This window comes from Hippopotamus amphibius, chromosome 10 (genome assembly GCF_030028045.1).
Source record: "Hippopotamus amphibius kiboko isolate mHipAmp2 chromosome 10, mHipAmp2.hap2, whole genome shotgun sequence".
Taxonomy (NCBI): domain Eukaryota; kingdom Metazoa; phylum Chordata; class Mammalia; order Artiodactyla; family Hippopotamidae; genus Hippopotamus; species Hippopotamus amphibius.
In genome coordinates this window covers 65,125,374-65,146,638 of record NC_080195.1, presented here as the reverse complement: position 1 = coordinate 65,146,638, position 21,265 = coordinate 65,125,374, and the positions used below count along the sequence as shown (strand labels likewise).

The following is a 21,265-nucleotide window of genomic DNA, read 5'->3' as shown; positions in this document are numbered from 1 at the left end:
TGAAGGTTACATGAAGTAACTCATATCAGAATATTTACCTAGTACTTGGCACATGGTAATTGCACGAAGAGTGTAAGCTGTTAAGTATGGGGCTACTAAGCTCTACACACACTGTGTGAGGGGCAGGTGAAGGCAGAAGAAGGAGGTGGGGCAGCATAGCATTGCCCTGTTCCCTCCTGTCACCCAGCTCACACTGGGTATTTTTTAACTATATATGGTTCCCTATGGAAATGTGAAGTTAAGGCCTATGAGGACAAAGTCTCTTCACACCCCTGAAATTCCAAGGGTCACTATCACCTAATTCATCATTGAGTCCAACTTCGTGCCAAAATAAATACAGTGGTGAAAAACTTCTGTGATTAGAGACATTTCTGATGCCCAGGGAATAATTTTCACCTAAATTGAACTGGCATAATGGCAGTGAAAACAAACAATAATGGCAATTTTCAAATTGTAAATGAAACCAAAAGCTTCAGCAGTAAACTAATGAGATATATTTGAAGTACTATATGCTTTAAAAGCCGTCTCGATTCGCAGACATAGTATACAACCTCTAATTTAATGTAACCTGAAAGACAAGGAACAGATTTGAAAAGAGTGAAAGGGAGCAAACACAGAGGAAAGACGGATTAGCGTCTCTTACTGCACGGTTATCTCCCTGCAAATGGAGATCATAGCTCCCTGTGCACTCCGCCCCATCCCACCCCCAGCACCTCTTCACCAGTCTCTGCCTCTGTGCCTGGTACAGAAGAGGCATCTAACGGATGTTGCGAATGATATCGTGTAGTCATAATGGAGCCAGGCTGTGGAGCTCCAGTCTTGGCCCTGCTGAGATGCACTGGCTGGGGCCCTGAACGTATTATTTAACCACACTGTCCCCATTGTCTGTAATGAGGCAAATATTATGTGTAATTTACAGGGTTGTTATGAGTATTAAATCCATTAATGCATGGAAAGCCCAAAGAACGTACCCTGGCATATAGTTAAGTGCTCAGAATTTAATAACTGTTATTTCTTGCATAAGTGAACAAACATAGACATTTAAGATGCTGGTCTAACGTACTTTTTTAATGAAGGAATGATTTAGTGCAAGGATTTGCATTGTAAACCTGTGGCAACATTAAAAGATTTAAGGAGGATAGTACTGATGTATTCAGATACTCAACCAACTAAACCTTTTGGACTCTTAAGATTAGCTTAGTAATTGTCTTACTCAGCTTGGACAGTTATAACAAAATACCACAGACTGGGTAGTTTAAACAACAGACATTTATTTCTCACAGTCCTGGAGGCTGGGCAGTCCAAAATCAACATGCCAGCTGATTCAACTATTGGGGAGGGCCCTCTTCCTGGTTTGCTGACAGCTGCCACTTGCTTGTGTGCTCACGAGACGTCTTAGAGAGAGCCCTCATGTTTCTTTCTCTCCTTTTAAGGGCACTAATCCCATCATGAGGGTACCATCCCCATGACTTCATCTAAACCTAATCACCTGTCAGGGACCCACCTGCACTAACATCTCACTGGGGGTTAAAGGCTTGGACATATAAATTTGGGGGGAGGACACAAACATTTTGTCATAACAGTAGTAAATATTAATAATTTTTAAAATGTTACTTCTCATAGCACTTTGAAAATTTTCATGCACTTTACTATGTTTTATCATATTTTATTTTCTCAAAGGCCTTGTGAGGTAGGTAGAAGAGGGATTGGCCCTTATTTTAAATTATTGTTATTAGGTAAGAGAATGTTTGTGAGAGCAGAGGGAGAAATGAATTATATGTTTCAGGGCTCTTGGCATAATTGTATATGCCAGATTATATTTTATTTGGATAATAAGTTTTTATATGAAAGCCCTTTGAGCTAAGTTTTATGACTCACATAGAAAAACTGGGTTTTAGTGAGTAATCGGATTCTGTTGCTTAATGGACATGATTGTTTCACAAGGGCAAATGCTGTTCTTCCATGAAGACTCATTAAACTGTGTTACGTGTAAAGGTCAGCTGTGTCAGTTCTAGCTGAAACTGAAAAGTGTGGACACATAAAGTATGTGGATTAAAGTAATGAACATGCTAAAGATAACTGCCCAGGATTTCCAAATGAGTGTTTGCAGCTCAAGTGTACGCTTGCTGTGATAGTTAGCTGAAAATCCTTTTGTGACACATTTATATGTTTGTTTTCATCTGTTTTTTTCTTTTATGTTAGACATAAGACCAACCCTTGTCATTTCCAAAATAGTTACTAATTCTGTCCTCCAGATGCAAGAAAAGTCCAGATTCCTAAAGCTCTGTCCTTTCATTTTTGTATATTTAAAGTGATACCTGTAAAAGAACTCACAGGTTGCATTTTTCAGATGAAGCTAGAACTTACAGCTTCTCTTCTTATGGAGAGTAATTTTCTATAACCAAAGATTTATGTGAGGCTCATATCCAAAATTATTCTTCTTGGACAGAACTACAAACTTTGGTGGAATAATATGGCCAAGAAAATTTTATTGTGCTGCCTGTAATCCTGAAATGTCTAAATATGCCTGTTTTTTAAAAATGTATTGTTATTTTAATTTTTAGGAAAAGCCAGATGGCTCCCCAGTATTTATTGCCTTCAGGTCCTCTACAAAGAAGAGTGTGCAGTACGATGATGTACCAGAATACAAAGACAGATTGAGCCTCTCAGAAAACTACACTCTGTCTATCAGTAATGCAAGGATCAGTGATGAAAAGAGATTTGTGTGCATGCTCGTAACTGAGGACAACGTGTTTGAGGCACCCACAGTAGTCAAGGTGTTCAGTAAGTAGTCTGCAGTGTAATTGCTAAGTGGGACTGATGGCTGGTACCAGAAGGTGTTCTTTAGAAAGACGACTGAACTCTCTGTAGAGTCTCTACAACAGGCATCTATGTAGCAGGACTTCTAGAGATCTTCATTCTGCTCATGCATGCTGTCCGCGAGGAAGACAAAAAACCTGAAATTCAAATAGGAGCTTTGCAGTGAGGAACTAAAAGAATATTCTGTTGTTTTGTTGGGTAAAATTTCCTGTGATAGCAGGTGCTAGTAAATGGAACTGGCCTGTGATCCTTTACTTTCACTGACATGTGCAAGCAAATGTTCTGTGATGTATATTGATGCATAGATACCTAATATATACACATATTTATGTGTATCATGCATACATGTATGCATTAGGCTAAACATATAAAATTGCCATTTTGATATATAAAAACAATAAAATACAAGCAAGAGGCCTAAGTTTTCCTTATCTGTATATGTGTGTGTGTGTGTGTGTGTGTGTGTATGTGCAGGTAACACACACATTCTGACCTTTAATGCTTCATGCTTATTGGTTTACTTCTTGAGCGTGTTCAAGTGGTTTAGAAAATTGCCCTAAAATAAAGAAGTTCATCACACTCTAAATGTGTACATGGAATCCACCAAAGGGAAAAAGTAGAGTAGGGTTGGAAGAAGAGAAAGCTGTAGGAGAAACTTGGAATGATTACTGTAGGTTACTTTGCCGAATGATAATACATAGTTGATGTGAGTGTGCAAATAGCTATGCAAATGAATAACTTGAGAAGTTCTAATTAAAACGTTTTATCTTTTAATATTCAAATAAAATATCCCACCTTCATGACATCATAGTATCTTAGATTACAGGGAGAAATATAGGTCTCGAAAATTCCAGAATGCCAGTCTTATAATTAGGGAAGAAGGTCTCAGTTTTCAGTTTTTCCCTCTGCTTTCTGATAACTTGACAGCACCTAGAAATTATTAAAATAAACAGGGAGGAAAGAAACCCAGAGGGCCTTGCTACTACAGCAAGTAACCGTGGACTTTTCCTGTTTCTCTTATAATAGCCTATGCAACGAAGTAGGATGGTCCCTTAAGAGTTTATATGGACTTCAAAGCTCCTGTGGGCTCATGACAAGGATTCAAAGAGTGCTTATACTATCAAAGAAACCTTTGTTCTCCAGAAGAACCTTGTAAAAGCATATCACATGTTTCGGTTGATTACCTTTCAGCTTAGAAGGCACTTTTCAAAAACCATCCACTCAACTCAATCACGTTGTAGATCAAACCAAGGACCAAGTGTTTCCCAGTTATGCCCCTTCCATTAAACACCCCAAATAATCTCTGTCCTGTATTTGCCAAAGTCCCATGTATTTTTTCTTTCTTGACTTTTATTTCACTTTGATGTTATTAGGAAGATGGATGGTGCACTACTAGAAACAATTTTTCTGCAGAGAGCAACCAAAATCTTTTAATTAGGCCATGATGTCATAAATATAAGTACACAAGAATGTGCACTCTAAGTGTTTTGTGTATTGATTTGTCATTGTCACGTTTCTTGGTTACTGTGTTAAAATTGCCAAATATCAAGACAGTCTACAAGAAAGTTGAGAAAATCCAGGTTGTTCCATTTAGAAGAAACATTTGTGACAATTTACAGAATATAATTTTTTAAGTGCCGAAAAGTTCAGTTGACCTAATTCAATAAAATGTGTAGGCTGTTTTGGAATACAAAGGATTTCTATGATCATAAAGAAAACCTCACACCCTGCATACCATCAGCTCCCCCTACCTCCTTCTCTTTTGAATGTTGTTGAAAACAAAGTGATTCTCAGAAACAGAATTTGCATTCCAGGCTCTGGGCCAGGGAGAATTTAAATAGACAAGTTATACACTTTTGAAAGTGGGGTTTTATGCTAGAAACCATGGAACCCTCCAAGTCCAATTAAATAAACAGCACAGCTCATGATAAAGAAAGAGTCTGCAAGGGCATATAGGGGCTTTGCTTTTTAAAAAATAATGAATTTACTTTGAATCATTATTTGTGAAGCAAATAGCAGCTGTGACAGGGAGGCTTTCATTCTATGCATGTATGTATTGCAGTCACTTAAGACTAACTAGGCTCATCAATCAGTCCTCTGTTTCCTTCTGTCGAGTCACCTAGCAACGTGCACTGTGTACCACAGAATGAGTGTGGTTAACGTGAGCTAACCCTAGATCAGCTTGCTGCAGAGTGTCCTCCTCGTGAGCAAAGTCAAACTGTTTTTATTCAGACTAGAGGCCATGACTGATGGCTTTATTACCTCTGATGTAGGTTTGTTTATTCAGTTTTAAGCTATATATCAGATGCAAAAAATCATGCCCATAAAGCACACCAGATCCAAATAAGTTCCATGCTTTGTCACCACTAATTTGGCATTTTTGTTTGTTTGGTTGGTTGGTTGGTGGTTGAATGGCATCAAAACCAAACTATTTGTATTTAATACACATTTGAAATTATTAAAACCATCCCTTAGCAAGAGTAGACTTTGAAAAGTTCCCAAAGATTCTTTCCAGTGATGGTGCAAAACTCTTCGAGGTCGAATGCATGCCCAGAGAGCCAAATGGCTGTCCGTGGTATGATGGAAAAAACACTGAACTGGTCATCAGGAGATCTAACTTTGTTAAATCTGCTGCTCATTTCTGACCTTGGGCAAGCGACTTCACCAGGCAGGGCAGGGGCTGCGATTCTCTCCTCATCAGTAAGTGAGTACTTTGGATTAGGTGGTGGTTTTCCCACTCTGTTCCTAGGATCCTCTTGAGGTGCTAATAGGGCTGAGGGGGGTGAGTAGCTGCTTCTGCTTGATTAGCTATAACTCTCCCACTCAATATTTCAAAGTTTTTTCATGATGTTTTGTTCAGAGGGGAGAAAGGGAGACGGGCTCGAGCACTAAGAAGCATTTGGAAACCACAATCCAGCCTAATCTTCTGCACTGGTGTGTGTGGTATTAAAAGGGAGACTGGTCCCATGACTCGGAGTCTGGTGTCCGCCTGGACCAACCAGCTCTCTCCTAGTGATGGTTGACATCACAGTGTTATGTAAGCTTTCATTTGGACACTGTTCTCAATGTTTTATCAAAACTGAGCATCCTTCCTCCCACCCTGCCTGTGAAAGTTATTCAGCTTTCAACTGCAAGTCATTTAATGTTTTGGAATGGAGGCAGAAAGTAACCTTTTTAATAATGAGATCTACACTGTATATTGCATTTTGATTCTTTAGATATAAAAAAAAATACCTTTTCCCATCTCACAAGGAAAATAAACTATGATTTCATGCTCACAGTGATTTACTTAAAGTATATCAAGAGGTGATTGCTGACGGAGTACTACAAGAAGTACCCTTGACTCAGTATAACTAGTGCACCTGCCTTTTCTTGCTCTCCTCCCATATCAAATTGAGCTGTCCTCCGAGTGGTTTTTGAGAATAACACTAGTGCATTTGGGTGATAGAGAGCAGTTTTGCATTCATCACTGCATCCTTACCTGGCTGTGAAACCCTTGACAAAATTATTTTAATGCAAATGAATTTGTGGCATGACTTTTCCTTTCAATTCTATACTTAGTTACGAATCCTTGAATCATATTGACATAATTCATATAAAGTTTTTTTTAAAACACTTTGGAATCAATATGCAATTTTGCTAAAATAGTATGCACCCTCTTTTATCGTCTTCTAACTAATACTCATTGATTGTTACAAGCTAACATAAGAGAAGGTTATATACAAAATATGTATTTAATATAGAGAGTTTGAAACAAAAGTTTGAGAAAATAACTCAAAGAAATGCAGTAGTTATTATCATTACTTTCTTAATATCACTATTGCTCTCTCCTCTAAATAGAAAAATGAAAAGCAGTACAAAGAGAACTAAATTTTAAGCATCCTTTCATCAGGTTTTCCTGGGTTTCCTGCAGTTTTATTTTATTGAAATAAGAATAAATTTTAGAAAGTGTTTATGGAAACAAAGCACACGTGGCCATGTGGAAAAGACCAGTAATGTAACACATCATTATTTATGCTTATACTGGGTTTACAAGTCCAAATAGAGGAATATATTCAACATTAGAGGAAGTATGTTCCAACTGAGTAGGTATCAGATTTTGGTGAACTAAAAATTAGTGCAACTTAACAAAACTGCCCACCACATTTTCTATTAAGAGCCTAATCTTTTGGAGGATTTTTCAACTCTCTCTATATATTCCAGGCATAGATAGTACTGAAGAGGAAACAAAAAACAGTTTGCTCTTTTTTCCTTGTCAATCTTGACTCTTGATCAGCCACATAAATTAATATCTTAACCTTTCTTGAGCTTTCAGAGAGGTGTCACTGAATAACTGATTTTAGTTCCCAGAGAACTTTCACTTACTCAAGCCCCGAGATTTTTGTTCTGTTTAAATATTTTGGGTGCACCCCTCTCACAAATGTATTAGACATTTACCATAAAACATTGAATTCTGAGGACTTCCTAGGTGGCGCAGTGGTTAAGAACCTGCGCAGGGGACACAGGTTCAAGCCCTGCTCCGGGAAGATCCCACATGCTGCAGAGCAACTAAGCCTGTGTGCCACAACTGTTGAAGCCCATTCGCCTAGAGGCCGTGCTCCACAACAAGAGAAGCCACCCCAGTGAGGAGCCCATGCACCACAATGAAGAGTAGTCCCCACTCACAGCAACTAAAGAAAGCCCGTGTGCAGCAACGAAGACCCAGCACAGCCAATAAATAAATAAATAAATAAATAAATTTATTTTTAAAAAAACATTGAATTCTGAACATAGTTTCATCAATAACTCAGGGTTGTAATCATGAACATTAATGATGTTACATTAAAATACTAATAAAATCAAAACTTTCTGATATGTGTTGTAGAAGGCTTTAATCACCATGTGTTTCTCAGAAATTACTATTTATTTTGAGTATTTTGTCAGTTTTTTATATTTTTGGTTACATTCCTAACAATTAGGTAGCCAAGTGTCACTTCTTGTTTATGTTAATATAATTGTGTTATGCTTTTCTATTTTTCTATGTTTATTTTTTCCATTTTTTCTTTCTTATATTTTCTTTCCAATCTGTGCATTTAGAATATAGATAATTGCTCTTTAGAAAATTGTATCAAGAGAATTATGCTTCTAGAATTAATAATAAATAGGCCTCCTGAAAGTCTAACACATAGGCAGATTTGCTATTATTATTCATTATTCTAATTTCTAACATAAAACAATTGCAAGTGGAAAATTAACTCTGGATATTAACCTGAAAAAGATTACCTTATTTTTGCATACAGTCTTGGTGGTACTCTTTTTATTGTTCCAAAGACTTTTCGTCTTCATCTTGTTTTCTGTAGTGGTCTGGGTAGGTAACATGTCTGATAACTGAATTCCAAATTGAGTAATAATTATACAAAAGCCAATTTAGTTTAGTTTGTTAATCAAAATTAAAAGTATAGAGATTGTAGACAATAAGACTATGGAAGAAAGAATAGCTTTTTTTAATTGATTTTTATTGGAGTGTAATTGATTTACGTGTTCCTCCTGTAGAGAAAAGTGAATCAGTTATACATATACATATATCCACTCTTTCTTAGATTCTTTTCCCATATAGATCATTACAGAATATTGAGTAGAGTTCCCTGTGCTTTACAGTAGGTTCTTATTAGTTACCTATTTTATATATAGTAGTGTGTATATGTCCATACCAATATCCCAATATATGCCTCCCACCTTTCATCTTTGGTAACCATGTTTGTTTTCTACATGTGACTCTATTTCTGTTCTGTAAATAAGTTCATTTGTACTGTTTTTTTTTTTTAGATTCCACATACGAGTGATACATAAAACATTTTCAGTTCAAAGTTAACTATGCATTTTTACCTTCCTGTTCTACCTCTCTGCTATTTAAAATTGTGGTTCATTGACCAGAGAGTTTGGCATCACTAGTTAAATATGAACTTGTTTTTTTTTTAATTTACTTTTTTATTGGGGTGTAGTTGTTTACAATGTTGTGTTAGTTTCTACTGTACAGAGAAGTGAAGTAGAGTTAGCTGGTTGTTTTTATTTGTCTATTTATTTGAGGATAGAGTAGTTCTCCATGATACACATAAAAATCAGTTGGGAGATTGGGATTGCCATATATACATTACTAATAAGAAAAAAAATACCAAATTGTACACTCTAAATATATGCAGTTTATTGTATGTTATCTGTATCTTAATAAAAGTTCTTAAAAAAAATCAATGACAATGAGGCAATATCCATTTTCTACAGAATAATTGTTAGAGCTAATTAAAAAGTTTTAAAAATCCATCAGTGATAGATAACTAATAGCTAAGAATAAAAACGTTTAAATAATACCTTGTTGCAATTTGTAATCAATTTTTCCCAAAGCCTTCATTAGAATTTATGCTTACAGAACTTTCTATATTTAAACCACTGTGTCCATTATCTCAGGATCCAAATTTGAAAGATTTTTCTCACATTTATAGTTTCATAATACAACCTCACTTAAAATATAAGGTTTGAGATACATAGAAAACTTGGACTTCTACATCCCTCAACCACTTTCTGTTTCCCATGATTTTAGAGCAGTGATTCTTAAACTCCACTGTGTCCAAGAATCCCCAGAACTTGTTTAAAAAGTAGGTTTATAGGATTTTCCCCAGATATTCTGATTCAGTTGGTCAGGTAGGGCTCAGAAATCTGCATTTTATTTTATTTATTTTTTATTATTTATTTATTTATATTTATTGGCTGTGTGGTGTGTTCTTTGCTGCACACAGGCTTTCTGTAGTTGTAGAGAGTGGGGGCTTCTCACTGCAGTGACTTGCCTTGGTACAGAGCATGGGGTCTAGGCCCATGGGCTTCAGTAGTTGCGGAACGTGGGCTCATCATTAGTTGTGGCTCACGGGCTCTAGAGCACAGGCTCAGTAGTTGTGGCATACGGGCTTAGTTGCTCCACGGCACATGGGATCTTCCTGGACCAGGGATCGAACTCGTGTCCCCTGCATTGGCAGGTAGATTCTTAACCACTGGGCTACCAGGGAAACCCAGAAATCTGCATTTTAAACAAGCACCCCTGTGATTCAGATTCATGTAGACTCAGGTTTTCATCTAAGGATTTGGAAATTATTGATAAGTAGGAAGTGCACATGGTAATCAATTGCAGATAATATATCCTCTTTAGTACATTAGCCTCTGTTTACCATCTAAACTATACTTACTGTAGATAAAGCATCCAGAAAACATTGCCAATATTTTATTCACAGGAGTAATAAGCATTTAAAATAATATTTAATATAATAAAGCAAATATTTGAAAGGGGTAGACTAACCAGATTTCTTAATTATAGATTATATGTGAACTCTATTCTTTATTTTGTTGCTTATTTTTTCTACTTTGAGTAAATGAATTATTTTTCTATAAACCAAATCACAAATGCCCATTCTCTTCTCCTACACACTTAAAATCTTTCTCTACTTAACTTTAGAGCAACCATCTAAACCTGAAATTGTAAGCAAAGCGCCATTTCTTGAAACAGAGCAGCTTAAAAAGGTAAGAACTTGTTTTTGATTAATTGCCTTTCCATAGCTTAGTGTTGAATGCCTTCCGCTGGCCTCAGATGCCAGGACCAATAAGATAGACTTTGCTCTGTGAAGTTGACAGTGCTGCAGGTGCCAGTCAGAAAGTCTGTGCAAGGCAGAGAGGAGACACAGAAGAAGGCATGGTCATTTCTGAAGGGAGGAGAGGGAGATGAGAGTTTAAAAAGGCATAAGTTTAATGAAGTCATGACAGATGAGTAGATTTTCTCCAGACCAAAGGTAGAAAGGGCTTTCCAACAATATGAAGTAATACTGTTTAAAAGAAAATACCATGTTTGAGAAACACATTATTTGCACTTGCTAGGATTTTGGGTGCTCAGCCGGTAGGCAAGAGAGTGCAGTAAGAGATAAATCTGGAGACTTAAAGAGAGGCTGGATTATGACAAACCTTCTGTCATGTGTAATGTTTGGTCTCTGTCTTACAAATTAAACTATTGAAATGTTGAAGTAAAGGGATAAAATCAGATCTGAGCAATCACATTAGCCGAGGTTTGAAGAAGTCTGTATTGAAGGAGGGACAAAACTGGAGTTCCATATATGAGCACATCACTTGATTCATAATCTCATTTTCACTAACTAAAATAGCCAGATTTTCCTTGGTTGGGGAAAAAAACAAGTTCAGAATTTTTTGAATCAGATTGAATTTGACTGTATAATATTATTTGATAAACAGTAAATATTAAGAATACATGTGAAGTAAAGTGGTGGGGATTATAGATTGTGGCAAGTATATGTCATCTGAAATAAATGTAGCATGAAGCTGGAGAGGCAGTGTCATTTTAACACCATTAATGATTCTTGCATATGCAGATCTATGAACCATGGTGACAGCCAGTGTTAATGTAGTCATGTTGTTTAGTTAGTGTTAAAAATGAATACTGTCAAAATGAATTGGGTAATGCTTTTTTTTTTTTCTGTATTCCAGAGGTATTTTCTTACATTTTTTTGGGGGGGGGGTACACCAATTTCAATCATCTGTTTTTATACACATATCCCCATATTCCCTCCCTCCCTCAACTCCCCCCCACCCTCCCTCGAGTCCCCCCCACCCTCCCCGCCCCAGTCCTCTAAGGCATCTTCCATCCTCGAGTTGAACTCCCTTTGTTATACAACAACTTCCCACTGGCTATCTGTTTTACAGTTGGTAGTATATATATGTCTGTGCTACTCTCTCGCTTCGTCTCAATTTCCCCTTCACCCCCTGCCCCCTCCCATAACTCGAGTTCTCCAGTCCATTCTCTGCGTCTGCATCCTTGTTCTTGTCTTGTCACTGAGTTCATCAGTACCATTTTTAGATTCCGTATATGTGAGTTAGCATACAATATTTGTCTTTCTCTTTCTGACTTACTTCACTCTGTATGACAGACTCTAGGTCTATCCACCTCATTATGTATAGCTCCATCTCATCCCTTTTTATAGCTGAGTAATATTCCATTGTATATATATGCCACATCTTCTTTATCCATTCATTTGTTGATGGGCATTTCGGTTGCTTCCATGTCCTGGCTATTGTAAAGAGTGCTGCAATAAACATTATGGTACATGTTTCTTTTGGGATTATGGTTTTCTTTGGGTATATGCCCAGAAGTGGGATTACTGGATCATATGGTAGTTCTATTTGTGGGTAATGCTTTTAAATGCATGTGATTTTATTATTGGTGGCAGCATCTATTGCACATTTTTAAATGGGCAAGACCATAATTTTAAGCACAAGACATTGTTTTTATACAAGAGTGCATTCATTCAGTCCTTAGGGCTTGGAAAATGATGGGTCAGGAAATCATTGGAGTAACTCTGCATCCCTTGAGGAGTCTCGGGCTTTCAAGTGGACAACCACTGATGGAACTAAAGGTGTGACATTTCCTCTTTATTTTGCAGTTGGGTGAGTGCATTTCAAAAGACAGTTATCCGGATGGCAACATCACATGGTACAGGAATGGAAAAGTTCTGCAACCCCTTGAAGGAGGTGGGTAAGAAGGGAGCAATAAATTCAGATGACCTGCTTTGCCTTTCTCTTGTCTAAGCATTCCTTAGACTATCCTGAGTCTAAATGCATTGCCCTCTTTTGATCTATGACTCTATACTCTGTTACTTTAAGTATCCATTAAATCAGTAAGGGATTTTTTAAAACATCATTTTAGACCTTGTGCAGAAGAATCAAGAGTAGAGAAAATTACTTCTGTATATGGCATGTTCTAGAAGTTAATTAAAGTGAGTGGGAGATAGAATTCTAGGATTCTATTTCTGTCCATGTCTCTGATTCATGCTTTTGAAAAGACATCTACCTCACTACATGTCAATTTTCCCTCCTGTTAAATACAGTAAGAAGGGCAAAACCACTTCTCAAAGCTGCTGTGACAGTTAATTAAGGACTGTGATTTTCCGATGAAAGATCCTACCATTAGTGTTCTTTATTTTCTTCAGCAGTGGCCATAAGTTTTAAAAAGCAAATGGACCCAGTAACTCAGCTCTATACCATGACTTCATCCCTGGAGTACAAGACAACCAAGGCTGACATACAAATGCCATTCACCTGCTCCGTGACATATTACGGACCGTCTGGCCAGAAAACAGTTTACTCTGAACAAGCAGTCTTTGATATTTACTGTAAGTAACTCAATATATAATTATGCAATTTTGATGTATTAGAAAAAATATTCCAATGCTAAGTCCCAATTCGAAAGCTCTTTAGAATACACTTCTAAACCCCCACCCCTATTCCATGGTACCCAAATAATCTCTTCCTCTTTGCAAGACCTACAGCATAAATGCTTGCCTATCTTATGATATCTTTCTTTGTCTACTTTGGTATTTATAGTCATCTCTTCTGTATTCCGCTGGACACTAAGTTCCTTAAACACAGGATCTCTAACCTAGCCTGATTTCTTCTGGTAGTCCTCAGCCATGGCACACGGCTGTGGGTTCTGTAGGCGTTCACAATGCCATCTGATGGTTTTCTGGATGAATGACAGATGAATAGATGCTTGTGACTGGTTGGTTTTCTAGATATGAAATTTCCATTTTAATAAAGGAATTTATTTTAATAATGAGATAAATTGCATAAGTTAAATAAGATGTTGAATTCCAACATATTTTGGTTAACTTTATAGATTTGAAACATAGAATATTAGACTACAGAGGAACTTTCTTAATCATCTGATCTAACTCCATTATTTTACTTAACAGTAAAGTGAGACCCAGAGACTTGCCCTAAATTAGTTGTGGCAACTGGATTGGAATCCTTTTCTCAATGCTGTGCTCTTTCCTGTAAGACAGGAGCCAAGATAATATGATTAAGAGCGAAGATGTTGGCAATCCAGTCCCAGTGCTGTCAGTTACTATGGATTTCTAGAAAGCAAGCTTAACTACTCTAGGTCTCAGTCTTCCTATTTTGAAATAGGAAAAATATAATACTTGGTGTTATTGTGGAGGGTAAGTGAAATAAATCTAAAATAGCACAATACAAGCACATTAAATGCTCATTAAGTACTATTATCATTATTACTATATATAATCATTATTACTTCATAAGCATAGACTAGAGATATATTTGGGGAAAGAGTCAAGAAAATTTTATTATTTTTTAATGAATCAGAAATTCTTGTAATACTGCCATATGTTGTAGAATAACCTAGTACTTCTGTATCTGTTTGCGAGAAATAGTAGAAACACCTATTGAACCTTCAAAGAGTTTTATCTCCACTACATTTCTATTTTGGTTCCATGAAGTGCTAAACCTCATATAAGAACAAAACTGAAATTCTACTTGCCCTAACCATGCTGGGTGGTTTTTGCCTTAAACTTTGTAAATAAGTTACAACTTGATTTAAAAGCAAGGATTGAGAGGATTTCATTGTATACAGCTTATCTAAAATCAAACTATTATTTCTGTATGTGGAAGCAGAACTCTGTTCAAAGATACTCAGTTGGAAATAAACTATGTTGGTGTAAGTACAGGAGTACAAGATAGAAAAGAACATCAAGATGAGTGAAAAGGATTGGGAAATTGGCTTAAGAAAGAATAGAAATGTATGTGAGTGTCAGGCATGGGGAGATAGATGGGCAGAAAAAGTCCTTGAATGAATCAGAAGGAAATGATTTTACTGTAGCTTGCTGTGTGGGGCGCATTTGGCACAGCTTTTGAGAAGGCACAATGCTGGGCTCCATGACAAAGACCCAAAAGTGTTTAAGATATAGACCTGACATTCAAGGGGCTTACTATTCCAATACATAAGTAAGACATGTACATCAGAAGGAAATTGTCAGCTCAAGGTTGCAAGTGGTAAGTGCCACCGGGACTCCGTGTGTTCACTGAACGCTCAGGTGCTGCCCAAGGACAGTGATTCCCAAATTTTAGTATGCTTCAGAATCACCTGGCGGACTTGTGAGCACACAGATTACAGGACCTGGCTCTAAAGTTTGCCAGCCAGTAGGTGTGGGGAGGGGCCCAATACTTTGCATTTATAATAAGTCCCTTGGTGATGCTAACGCTAATCATCTGAGGACCACAGCTGGAGAACCCCTGCTCTAGGATGACTTCAGAGAAGAGAAGGAGGAGCTAAATGGAAAGTACAGAAGAGTACTTTCAAGAAAAAGAAATTTGATCCGTTCCTCTTGAGGAAGCCTGAGAAAGATGCACTGGTCCACTCACTCCCTTACCCCGTCCAGTCAGAAGTTAAGTTTTATAGAATCTAGCTCTTTCATCTTTGTGTGTATCTGCTTCTGCCTTCTGACACTGCCTAAGATTATGCCACCATTCAGCATTGACTGTATTTTTGTAACAGTTTCCAAAATAGTATTCCAGTCTGTTCACCCCAAACTGCCCTGCAAGCTATTGCCAGAAATATCTTTCTAAAACACAAATGTGGACATGTCACTGCTGTGATTAAAACTCTTCAGTGACTCCCCAGATCTCTCAGGTTAATCTTTACACTCCCGATTTCAAAATGCCTTGAGTCATCTATAGCTGTGGTCCTGACCTGTCTCAGCCTTCATCACTTCACTACCTTCTGTAGTCTGTTCTATTTTCTAGATTCCTCTGTAGAATACTCTGTACATTCCTATCCACATGCTGCCACTATCTTACCTTTATTATCTCGCAAACACCTCCGTATTCTTCAAAACCCAGCTCCAGGATGAATTCCTACTGGAAGCTTCCCAGTCTGGTGGGTCTGTAAGCTACTGGTGATTACTATATTATACACCTTGGGCAGATTTTATGTTGTTACAGTCTTAACTGATAAGTTTGGTGTCATCATAAATAAACTCAAAGTTCATTGAGGGCAGGGAATTGCTGTTTTCAACTTTGTAACTCCAGCGCTTAGTGCCTGCACAGAACAAATATTAGCCAAACAAATGAATGAATGAGTGGACAGAGGATAAATGGAGAGATGGGAGAAAGAAAAATTGAATAGGCTCTTTTGGTTATTATGTAGGGGTATATATGGAGTAGTGAGATGTAAGATTCTTACCTGAACTACCTTCAAAGCGATTGTGGATACCAGGTTAAGAAATTTTTATTTCAATTTTTACATATTGGGAATGCATGAAGAACTTTAAATATTGTAATATACAAAGCACTACTTCAAAAACTGATTTAAAGAGAAAAATGTCTGTATAAATATGTAGAAAAGAGAAAGGTTCATGGTAAAGGACCAAATGACGTTTGATGGCAATGTTTCAGGTGTAGATTAATTAGAGCCTGCCCTAGGGAAGTGTTAGTGGCAATAGAAGGGGAGAATCAGATGCAAAATATAAGGATTAATCATTAAGACTGGGTGATTGAGTGGATAAGAGAGGGCAAAGGAGAAAGCCAGAGTGAACTGACAGACCGATGATTTACTAATAGAGTAAAATTCGAAGTCAAAGGGAGAGCAAGAGATCATTAATTTTGTTCTGCGCACATTAGTGGGCATCCAGAAAGCTACTGTTAAAACTCAACTGTGTTACATTAACCTTCTGATCTCAGTTTAGTTCTTCAATTCTCTGGTACAGAGCAGAGCCTATTGAAAAGGGGACACAGAAAAAGGGGGGTTTAAAATAAAGCAGGAAACCAGACCGATTATGATTCCTAGCTGTTCTCGTGTCAGCTTTGGTCAGAGATGTTCTGCAGTGATGTGAGACAGACCAAGCTAGGCAGAGAAGGGCCACATGATGAGTGAGGGAGGCCTAGAAATGGAAGGCCAACGGGGGAGAAACTTTATTTACTTTCTGACTTTACTGAGAACTGCTGGTCAGGGAACTACCTCAGTCAAAAAAATGAACAAGTATATTAAACCAATCACTCTTTAGCCTCAGAACATTCTGAGCAAATATTCAGAGATGCCCAAGCATGGAAAAAAGTCAAAGAAGCAATTTATAACCCAACCCTTCTAGGTTGTTTTTCCTGCACTTTAATCTTAGAAAGGTAAGTAAATGACTGCAAGAGATAGAAAAAAGCCTCAAAATCTACTACTTATTCATCTCACTTTATTAGCTAATAGCAAAATAAGTCTTCACAGATAGATTATCTTTAGTGCTGCTGGTTTGGAAATATAGACACATGCTTCAGTAGTTATTAAGCCTTGTGGAAAACGTTCTCTAAAATAAACCTTTGCATTATATGAGTTCAAAATTCATTGTTCATTGTATCATCAGCTCCGTAACAAATGGATACATTAGAAAGTGGGTCATTTATAACTGCCAATACCACTTCCTTTTCTTTCCTGTTAGGTAGATATGGTCCAGTGTGTATCCAGCTTTTAATTTCTTTAGCATTCTACTGTTGAGCAGTAGCCTCGATGAAAGAACACCCTTTAGCCCTATTCTCTCCATTAAAATGACCGACATGGAATGAAAGTTGCATCTTGGCTCCAGTGAACAGAAAAGAATTACAGTACATTCACAGTTCTGTTGATTGTGTTAAGGGTCCCCCTCAGTTCATGGATTTATCTTCTCAAATGCAGAGCTACTCTCCTGCATGCCAGACATCTTGCTGGTGTTGATTGGCTCGTGTCCCTTTTTATTTAATATAAGATATTATTATGTAATTTGAGTGCGGGGCTGCCTAATAGTTGTAGCTCCTTTGCTAGCTGCTGCGGTCTTTCCAAACTGTAAGATAGGTATCATACAGTTAAATGTCCTTATAATGAGATTATACAGTGAGATTGTTCCTACTGGTCTTTTACACATAAAATAATTATGGTCATTCCTACCTCAGGTAAAGACATTTTGCTAAGAAGAAATTGATTTTTATGTAACAGGGTCTCTTTGTAGTTTGCTCTAACCAAGATTGGTACTTGTTATAGCAAGTAGCTATTAACTTCAATCCTTCTATAAAAAGATACATTTAGTAATTACCATTACTAGCTTCTTGAGCAAATTGTGTATAATTTAGTCATTTTCATTGTATGTACAGAGTAATTTGGTACTTGATGAAATGGTTAACTTGGCGTCTGTGATCCTTGCAGATCCTACAGAGCAGGTGACAATACAAGTGCTGCCATCAAAAAAAGCCATCAAAGAAGGGGACAACATCACTCTTAAATGCTTGGGAAATGGTAACCCTCCTCCTGAGGAGTTTTTGTTTTACTTACCAGTAAGTGCTTCAGGATAATTACTTGAGCTAGACCACTTTCATTCTGTCCTGTTGTTTGGCAGCTGGCTGACATGAAGAATTGTGTGTTCTTGGGCAGCTTAAATGAGAAAGGATGTTATTCTTGGAGACAAGGGACACCTGTGGAATGTCCTTTCAAAGTTTTTTTGGCATCTGCCAGTGCTCTTGCCTTTTCTTTTATTCGGTGTTAAGTGAAATCAGGAACAAAGAGGGAAAAAGCTGATCATAGGAAACCGTAATGGTAGAAACTCAAGGTCTCATTATCCAGATAAACTGTAAGAATCTGCTCTTCAGAAGCAAACAAATATAAAATGAAGAATGATGGCAGCAACTGGTCTGACATGGACTCTAAACCTACACAGAGTGCATTCCTGAACGTGTCCCTGAATTTCTGATATAAGGACACTTCTGTTGCACATTATGTTTAGCTTGATAGAATAAAGCAATGGGCTATATCTTGCCATCATATGTGGTCTTGAAGAGCCAGTTTCTCAACTTGTATCAGTATCGTAGCTGAAAGAAACGATGTCTGGAGGATAATTTGGATGTGTTCTGGGTGTCATAGTGCTATGGAGCAAGACAGGAGAGAGTTCCATCTGAGGACACTTGCTTGCTCTCCTACAGCCTCTCCGGGTTTGTGTTTGACATAACCTTTCGTTGGGAGAAGCCATATACAACTCTATACTGCATTTACTGCAGGGATCTGTTCACAGATGTCACCCACTGCATTGTTCAGTAATGTTTGAGAATATCACCCACTATATTACTCTGAAGACAAGTATAAGTGATTTCTTTTATACTTAAATGTTGACAGGAGATTCTGTTTATCCTAATAAATTGGCATTGTCTAATATGCAAATGAAAATCTGAAACTAAGTATGTTTCTACCTTGATTTTCAGGGATGACAGAGCCAAATTTGTGTCTTAGTTTTAGCAACAGTTATCTTTTTTGTTAATATATACTCCTAATTCATCTATATGTTTTTTAATTCTTAGTTATTCTTTTTCATTTGAAAATTTCTTTTCCCCTCTCTTTCTTTCTTCCTCCCTTCCCTCTTCCTTCCTCCCTCCCCTTCCTCCTTCCTTCCTTCTCTCCTTCCTTGCTTCCTTTCTTTTAATTTGAATATATGTTATGTTTTCTTTTAAGCTGCCTCAAATCTTTTTGTCAAATTAAGCAAGGGATAAATGTAAAAATAAAATATTAGATGTTTTTAAAATTTACTTTAACACTCAAACACAAGCCATGTTGTCAATAAAATATGTCATCAATACAATGTAAATTAGCTTCTCAATTTCCTTAGAACCAAATTATCAATTATTCTTTCCAGGATTCAGAAAATACAAACTCTATTCTCATTTGTCCTATCGAAGAAGCACATTACCTTTTTTTTTCTTATCTGAGAAAATGTCATTTTCATCAAGAAATACAACTGTTCTTGTTGTAGTTACCAAGTGTAATCATCTGACATTTTGCCTCTATCAAAGGGACAGCCTGAAGGAATAAGAAGTTCAAATACTTACGCATTGACAGATGTGAGGCGCAATGCCACAGGAGACTATAAATGCTCCCTGATAGACAAAAAAAGCATGATTGCTTCAACAGCCATCACAGTTCACTGTAAGTCACTTAATTCTTCATTATAAACTTCACTTTAAAGGCCTCCCATTGTCTAACTTTGCTATCTTTTCAAATAAATTGCAGCTATATTTTTCTTAAATAATGTGGTTTCAATAAACTTAATAAAGAACATCAGAGTGGACCCAACTTTGGTCCAGATTTTCCCTACAATATTGAAATCTTGAATGGATCTAATAATTGCAACTTTTAACAGTGATAAACCTCCATCTTCTTTCTAAATGTCTTCAGTTTGTGGTATCAACAAAATATTCACACACATCTTAAAGAAATAAATTATTTTATATTTTAAGAAAATGTTTGAATATTCTTGAAGTTTACAAGATTTGCATTTGGCCTAGAAAAGTGTAGATTAAGTATCTTTTTTAAATTATAGAGTACTCTTAACACCCAAAGCCAAGTAACAGAAATTTTATGGAAACCGCTTCAAAATCACCCTGAACATAACTTTTAACCCACTTTTATACTCCAGATACTCCAAAACGTTATACTTACTCCAGTAGATTAAAAAAAAAATGTACATAAAAAACAGACACTTTACTTGAGTTCTTCATTTTGTAATTCCTGACAGTCTATGTTATTGATGTACCCTGTGCATTGTAGAAATGGGAAACTAATTTGAACTGCTCCCTGGTGACACTAGAATTCACAGAGTGCTTTGGGCAAATGTCAGTCTTGCTTGGAGATATAGGCCAAATTTTCTAATAAATCCTTTGCACCCAACAGCACCTCTAGACATGATCCATTACAGTTTCTCTAGACATGATCCAGTACAATCTTCATTGAATACGAGTGTTTCTTTGTTTCAGAATTGAAAGAGATGTTAGAAGCTGTTCTGAGGAAATGGTTCTAAATCTTTCATTCTACCCATAATGCTTGGAAAACATGTAAGATAGGAGCTCTGAAGGAGATGTAAGGAGGTACATTGGGGAATAGAGTAACCAGATGGTTGCTTTAAGTGTCTGAGGTTGGGAGCACACCCTGGGGAGCCCTAGGGTGACAGTGGACCATTAAGAAATATTCACAGCCAAGCTACTTCCCTGTTTGCTCCATTTTCATGTTGAACAGATCTGAGTGTGTTTGCCATCAGAGGCTAGTTAGAGAGAAAGCAGTGACCTCTCAGGATAACAACTGTGCTACTTCTTCTCTGAGGACATTTATCCAGTTTGTTCCATAGGGGAAGAGAAGTGAAGTGAGGGGATATACCCAGCAGATAGAATTGCCTGTGGAGTAACTTTCTGATATCATTGTTCAAGAAATCTTTGGGCCAATAATCAGTAATCTAGTGCTTAGAGATGGTACAATATGCTTATGTTTAAGAGATGCTAGCTACTCAGGACCCTAAAGAAAGAGAACTCTCATTGTATCACCTGTATATCAGGTAGAAAAGGGTAGATAGCAGGAGGATTAGGCAAAAGACTTGGCTGCAGCTTCATAATACCTCAGTAATCAGCTGTGATTAAAATAAATTAAACAAAAGCATGTAACAGTTTAATGAATTTCAGTGCATTTAATTGGATTTAAATACATTTTGGTTTTGAAGGGTAGGCGTTAACACTGGACTTTAAGACCTATATTGCTCTTTAAAAGCTAAAATAGCATTGCAAGTAAATCAAGATTTTACTC

The 21,265-nt window shown here is 37.0% G+C and overlaps 1 protein-coding gene across 3 annotated transcripts in view; it reads left to right on the top strand.

Moving 5' to 3' along the window:
• Window positions 1–21,265, top strand: part of ALCAM (activated leukocyte cell adhesion molecule) — a 192,740-nt gene that overhangs the window by 144,944 nt on the left and 26,531 nt on the right. For all 3 annotated transcript variants that reach the window (XM_057697132.1, XM_057697131.1, XM_057697133.1), the window contains 6 exons: window positions 2,565–2,784; window positions 10,298–10,362; window positions 12,288–12,375; window positions 12,834–13,016; window positions 17,858–17,985; window positions 19,489–19,621. In XM_057697132.1, coding sequence (XP_057553115.1) covers window positions 2,565–2,784; window positions 10,298–10,362; window positions 12,288–12,375; window positions 12,834–13,016; window positions 17,858–17,985; window positions 19,489–19,621 — 817 coding nt within the window. The remainder of the gene's footprint in view (window positions 1–2,564; window positions 2,785–10,297; window positions 10,363–12,287; window positions 12,376–12,833; window positions 13,017–17,857; window positions 17,986–19,488; window positions 19,622–21,265) is intronic.